A 7469-nucleotide genomic window follows, 5' to 3' on the forward strand; every position below is an offset into this window, starting at 1 on the left:
GGAGGATGCCCTCCTAGCCACTTGAAGCATGTATGGTGGAGAGAAGAGAGGAAATACATGTGCGCGCTCGCTCGTCTTGCCTCGCCTGGCCTGGCAGGGCAGGCGGCGCGCGTGCACGACGTACGCGTCGAATGGTCTGCAAAATTGGCTCCTCACCCTTGCGCAGATGCATCCTCCTTTTGCAGTTTTGTTTTGCTGCGGGAAATTCGGATTTGTTTTATTTTGGAAACATTCTGAAAAATCCGGTGCGTGAAAACGGCGTGGAGTCTGGATAGGTTACACGCGACTTATCCGGTTCGGTTACGCGGGCGCCCTGATCAGGCGACCTATCTCTATATAAACCGACCCGTCGCGTTCACGCAACACTCGCGAAATCAATCTAGGGTTTGCCTCCTACTCTGTGTTGCGCCGTCGCTCGTAGACTACTCCATCCCGCTCACCGGCGTGCACCGGCGATCGGGAGAGCAGGTCTCCCGAACCTCTGCCTTCGACGTCCTGCACCGGGAGAAGGCAACAATAAGGTTTTTGGAAGCGCTTCGCGCGACTGCTCCCTGTTCGTCCGCGATGGCTCGCCTTCCTCTCCGCTCGCGTGCTTCGCGTCTTCGTTGACGCTCGCAACCGCGAGTAGTTCCTGCCGAGCAACCGGTATTTCCGTCACCTCGGTACGTGTTCGACATGTTGCGCATATTTGATCTGTTCATGTTTTACTGCTTAGTTTACATGTGTAGATCTAATGATGCGTTCAATCTAGTTTACATCTACAATGTCATGATTTATTTATGGAATAAATTAAATCATCATGTGCTTATAATTTCAACAGGATTTCCCTAGGGTCTAGAGTGGAATGGGCTGGTAAACCCACCTTCCCAGGCCGATCCGAATGAACTTTTGAGGAACTAGGGGATTTCTTCCCCTTGTGGTGGGTTTCCCCTTCGGATCCCAACCTTTTTCCCGGTCAGCCGAACGAAGCCTTCAGGGGTGCAAATTAGACGATTTCAATAGTTAAGGGGATTTTGATAACGGTTTTGGAGTTTATAGGTGAATTTCGAACAAACGTATTTGAGGGGGTCAAATGGACTTTCCCATCAATTATTACTTTATTAGTAGTGTTATGCTTCCACCGGCAAGATTCTTCCCCAAAACCGGCGAACCCTTGTCTCGGGCTCCGCTGTGCAAAAGTCCAAACCACGCCTCGTGATCTCACACCAAATCTTCCACGGCGATGCAAGAGGCCGAGGAGCCCAGCGCCAAGCTTCCGTCCCGCTCCCCCCTCGACGGGCCCGCCCCTCCCCCTTACCACCATCACCACTACGGCACTTTCCTCCCGCCGCCGCCGCCGCAGCAGCAGCAGCAGCAGAAGCCCGACGGAGCAGCCTCCAACCACCCGTTCCCGGCCGGTCGATGACCCTTCTTTCTCCCCGCACTACCCTCAGTTCTTGCTCTTCTGATGTTGTGGAAACTGGAAGCTGAGATTTGATTGGTTCCCAATGCTGTATTCTCAGGGTACGCAGCTCAGGGCGTTGTTGCCTTCCCGTGCACTGTGCAGCAGCTGGTCCTCGTGGAGGGCGTGCCCATCAGGGAGCCTCCGCTTCCGTTCTGCGGCATCGGCCTAGGCTGGATTTTGTAAGCGCCATTCTCTTCCATTTGTTACTTTGGGTGGTGGTTGACTCTAAAATGTACTAGTTTAGAGGTGACGCGAATCAATCTGACAAGTCTGGGAAGACATAAGTTCACCAGAACAACGGAACATCTAGATGGTTATGTTAATTCACGGTATATTTATATGCTGTTAATACTCCGAAACAAGTTCAGTTCGGATGATAAATGTTCCTTTGGCAGAAAGGAAGTGATGGTTCATGAACGAATTTCTGCATTCGTGGTAGTAATTTCTGAATCAGCAGCAATATCTTGGTTTAGGTTCAGCAAACATATCTAAAGATCCAGTCCTGCTGTTTAGCTAGAAAATTGAGCATTTTCTTATCATTTCTCCATTTTCATTCTTATTGTTGCTAACAGTACTATTGTATTTTTGTGTGTATATGTCTTTTCTAATTCCTACCACTGAATTGTACATATCAAATAAATGTTGCAAGTACATCATGATTTGCATTAAGTTAAAATCTCATGTCAAATGTTATCCTCTTATTCATATATTGTAAGTAAAAGCGCACTTTTATCCTGATGCAAACCTTGCATTATTCTTTTTTTGAAGGTTCTTACTGGGGTTTTTCTTGGCTGCACTTCCCTGGTATGCTGGTGCTTTTATTCTATTCTTTGTTGCTTTGGACCACAGAGAGAAGCCTGGATTGATTGCATGCACTATTGCTGTAAGTTTCCCATTCTAGTTCTAAGAAACTCAAGAGTTGATTTCTATTGTTTATTGCACAGAAAATACAGAAAGCACTTCTTATGTTTGTTTCCTGCTGTGTTCTATTCACAAATGCTTCATGCAGAATTATGCATACTAGTTGCCAACCCGTGCATTGCATAGGCTATTATTGCTGACACAATAAATATTAAAGTTATATTATTTAAATATGCTGGTTCGCTTTGAAATTATAGATGTTTTTATGTTTAAAGATGTCAGCTGTAAATTGCTAATTATTAATTTCGAAAATTACAATTAAATTAATAAAACACTAAATTGGGAATCCAATATGGGAATGATATCATATTCATAATTACGAATTTCAGAATTATTAAAGTAGAGTCCATGCTATTTCCAATTATGTGATTTATTTTATATGGACTCTCCACTATCTACGATCACGAATGCGATCCACGTAATGCAACTTCATTTTTATTAATTTAGAATTTCGGAGTTACTAATATTGGAAAATCTAAAACTAAAGAGCCCAATTAATTATAAAACAATCAAGACGAGTACAATTTCATATTTATTATCAATTCCAGATTTTTGTGATTTTCAATTTTGAGAAAAAAAATTAAAACTAGAGAGTCCATAGTATTTCTGTAGGATCGAATACAAGAACAAGCCTACCAGAGGGGGGGCGGGGAGGTGAATGGTAGGAACACTTAAAACCTAAACTTTTACCAGACATAAAAGTTACCCTCAAACTTGACAAAGTTACACCGCCGGTCTGACCGTCTCCTTGCCGCCAGTTGGACCGTCTTCCTGCTGCCGGTTATACCGCCGAATAAACTTCGGTCAAACTGTCGGGATCCAGAAAAACATGTATTGAGGAAACTCTGGAAAGTAGATCAACTTTATTGCATCAATATGTGTTTACAAAGTGCATCTAAAGCACTCATCTCTCAACTCTCGAACTAGGATTGAAATCTCAAAGCAAACCCTAACTTTTCTCTCCCAATAAGTTAATATCTTTTAGCTTCAACCCCTCTTCTATTTATACCCACAACGTGGCTACCCCTAGCCACGAATTCAACTAGAACTGGGACTCCAATCTCCACACCCCTAGCCAGGGAAACTACATCTCTATACAATTCCACACTCCAATCTTTCAAAACTTGGACTCCAATCCAAATTTGACTCCTCTTTCCATATGCACACAACGTCACGTGTATGCCATATGGAAACCTTCACCTCCACATGCATTGTTCTCTAGACTAAGCATCCCACATGATATCCTTGACCGTCTGGACCTCAACTTCTCCTAAGCCTAGTCCCCATCCATCATCGGCTATACTCCCATGGTCTCAAGCAACATCTGCACATGAACAATGAAGAAACTTCATATCCGAGTACAAATTCGCACCAACTTAACTCACATCATCACACAATAGTATCACATACGTGTAGAAACCATCTAGAAGTCATAAACATGAAGCAATCTAGAAATTCTACGAAACCGACTCCCTCCTGGAGTCTGTCGGTCCGATCGTCGGACTACCTGGTCAGACCTCATCAACACCACCGGTCTGGCCGGTGACACCCGCCCGGTGTGACCGGCTTCACAATGCCGACCACCGCACTGTTCACCATCCGAAAACAATCACCGTATTTTCAACAAACACTTACATTTAACAATTCTTCATCGCATAGATTACATCAATACCTTGATTCTACAATTTCCATTTGCATGTTTTATTTGATACAAACTGTCAATACGATATACTTTTACGATAGTACAATTCACCTATATTGATGACCAGATATTTCTTCTTAATGTCGTAGCTCTCTTTAGAATATACAATTAGTATATGTATAGATATATAGATAGACAGATAAAACTGACAAGACAATGATAGGTAGAAATGAAGAAATGGCTCACACATACCTGATTTGAAACTCATATGTAATCCTGATCTTCTCCTACATATAGGATGAGCTCTTCAACTGTTGCTTTTATGTGGCTTTTGACTACCCTCCTTTTGACAAGAGTGTCATTTGAAGACTACTATTTTTTTTGGGGATGAAAAATATTGTTCTCACAGAAATACTCACATTAAATTACATGTTTATTTCAGAGACAGGGTTGTATTTTAGTCTTCATCTATGGATATGCTGTGAGTTAAAAGAAAAAAACACTCTCAACTATTGTGTTTTTCTATTTTATCCGACCAGCCAACACTTGCCTGGATTTATTGGTTCTAATTGAACTCAGTCAACTGGGGGCATAATGTCACAAATTTTGCTTATTCCATAATTTGTTTGTTTTTCTTTAATTTCTCCAATGCAAGACGCAGAGCCAATGAAATAATGCTCCACACCAACATCTTACCTGATAAGTCAGTTTTCTAGTTTATTCTTTTGGAAAGAACCCTAAAGGATGAAGCAAAAGAATTTGTCTGATGGCATAGTATAAGCCCCTGGTTATCCCTTTTTCAGATGTTAAACATGTAGAAACAACTGAATTGAAAAGAAAAATGTACCGATGGAATCTCCATGTCGAGCATCTCGTGCATCCTACTCCGGAGTCGTAGCCCATTGTCTTGATTCCGATCTGGAGCAGCTCCTGCATGTTATATGAACAGTCGTGGAGTGCTGCATCCCCGAGCCGCACCAGCGAAATCGTCAAGTGCGTAGTAGCGAATTGAAGGATGTTGATAACCAGATCAACATCTAAGATTACATGGCCGCGGTTGCCGTCATAGGGAGAGTTGTGTTGTGCTTCAGAATAGAGATCGTACAGATATATGAGATTTCATTTCAGAGGTTGAGATTGATACGTACGGTGGGCTGGCATAGAACGGATTTACCGGGATTTTAAAGGTGGCCCACCATATGTGATCTTTAAATCTACGATCATGATTATATGAATAGCCTAGTCAGCAGCCAGATCTTTCTTGTTAACTTGGGAGCTTCTGGGAAGTGCCCAATTAGTATAGGTATAGATAGATGGATGGTTGTAGTACTCTTGTTTATGCAATTAAAATTGCTTTTGCCTCCATTTCAAAAATTTTCTGCTTACACTGATAAACTTTTTGTCAGTTACTGTTATTACCTACCTGTTTTCTAAGATGTCAGTGGTTGCTTCCAAATTCCAATACATAGCTATTGATGGCAAATGACATACTATCCGATAAATGATCAATCAAACGTTGTTTTTTCTACTTTGGTTTTGACTTTTCACAATGTTTGAATCATAATATGACATTCATAATATGTAACATTCTACTAGCTGATAAATGATCAATCAAATGACATTCACGAAATAAACGCTATCCTGAATTCTTGAATCATAATATGTAATATCATCAGAAAAAGAGAGCAATGTGATACATGCCTCAATTGTTTTGAGTTGAGAAGGTGCAGCACTGAGCAAATAAGCAGCTTGAACCACCTTTGTAGTCAAAATTTTCCTATACAGTAGTACATACGCTGGCACATGCACCAAAAGAGAGTGTGGTTTGTTTGTTTGTATACAAGTGGGAGAAGGGTGGCCTAGGACTTGGTCTCCGACAGTACAGTGCTGTGTTGCTGGGAGAAAGAATGCGCTAGGGCACGGGATGGGAAGATGGAACAGGGAACAGCGAAATAGACTGCTCATTGCTTAAAATCCAAATTCACATCTTATACACGATGTAGCAATATATATAACAAGAATATTAACAAAAAAATTCTGTAAACAAATCCATATCTATTGTTTAGCCTAAAAAGTTGAAAAAATAATTATGCAAATCATGGTTACTGTATCGCGTCCATCACGGCCTCTTCTATTGTTTGCTTTCTCTGATGGATCTTGGAGCCATGTGAGAGGCCTGTGTGAGTAAGTGATGCCCCATTAGGCTTATTGGCATCAAATAAACCTGTTTTCTTGTTTGGTAACTAGCCAATTTCCAGCCACTCATTCTAGATTTTGGATGCTGTTATTTGGATACTGTGAGAGTTGTGCTGTCTGACAGCCGCTATTTGTATCCAGATTTTGAACCCTTACTCTATTCCAAGTACTTTTAGCAAGTATTAAGCAATGATATTATAGGAAGTTTATTTATTTATGTCAGTTTATGGATATCATGTACATTCTTGCACAGTTATGCTTGCATATATGACAGACATTCAGTAGCATGTTCTGCTATTAACCTCCTTTGGTTCAAGCACTGTTTTATTTCTTGCAAGCATGGTGCATTTTACTTCATTTTTTTTGTGTGGTTATATGTTACAGAGATTTACATTGCAGGGTATTTTTGTGCTAGTTCCTTTCATCCTCAATGGCATAAGAATGCATCCTTTCTGGTGATACTGGAAGTCATCAATCCAAATCTGGATGTACCTATTATTTCAGAAACCTCATTCCTTTTCTAAAGATGTAATATATTTATCACCAATGTGAAGAACTAAACAGATGAGCTATCTCCAGGCTGTATCTTCGTGTAGAGACGCCCATGACCTGTGTAATATGTTCATCAGTGTAAAGTGATCGACGACATGGTTGTCGAATAAACAAGGTGCCATCAAATGGCAAACTGTAATAGTGACGGTTAATGTTACACGGTACTTTAATCGAACAAAATCCAAGGAACTCGATCCAAGAACAGTATGTCACTATTTAAACATGCACAATGATGGCCAAGAGAACCCTGACCATGCTTCACCAGGCTGAGGCATACTTAACTTGGGTTCCGCTTGGCCGAGGTCCTATACAAAATTACACAACTAGATCCACTCCAACAATTATAGCAAGGTGAACAATTAACTTGGGTTCCGTTTTGCTTGAAGAACATGGAAAATGAGAAACTAAGAGTGAAGGACTATAGAGGAGAGCGTGAGATACTGATGGAATGAAATGCGCTGCTTTTTGTTAGCCAAACATAGTTTATTGAGAGAATATGTTTAAATTATTTAACTCTTTGCTAAAAGAAGTGATACCATATTTTTGCTTGATTTTAGCCAATTTATTCTCACCACGTGGTTGTAATTTTATTTCTTCTATTTTATTTTTATTTTCATTTTCATCTTCTTTTTTTTTTACGTATGTGTTAATTTGGATTGGTATATTACACACACCCTAAAAGAAACCCAGAAGAAACATTCCCATAGAAACCTG

The 7469-nt window shown here is 40.8% G+C and overlaps 1 protein-coding gene across 1 annotated transcript; it reads left to right on the plus strand.

Moving 5' to 3' along the window:
• Positions 1-1104: 1104 nt before the first annotated feature.
• LOC127777791 (60S ribosomal protein L18a-like protein) lies at positions 1105-7234 on the plus strand. The gene is made up of 4 exons (XM_052304409.1): positions 1105-1397; positions 1503-1623; positions 2213-2327; positions 6603-7234. The coding sequence occupies exons 1-4, from the start codon at positions 1223-1225 to the stop codon at positions 6660-6662; spliced, it is 471 nt and encodes a 156-aa protein (XP_052160369.1). The 5' UTR covers positions 1105-1222; the 3' UTR covers positions 6663-7234.
• Positions 7235-7469: the final 235 nt, after the last annotated feature.

The sequence above is a fragment of the Oryza glaberrima genome, chromosome 6 (genome assembly GCF_000147395.1).
Source record: "Oryza glaberrima chromosome 6, OglaRS2, whole genome shotgun sequence".
In the NCBI taxonomy this organism is placed as follows: Eukaryota; Viridiplantae; Streptophyta; class Magnoliopsida; order Poales; family Poaceae; genus Oryza; species Oryza glaberrima.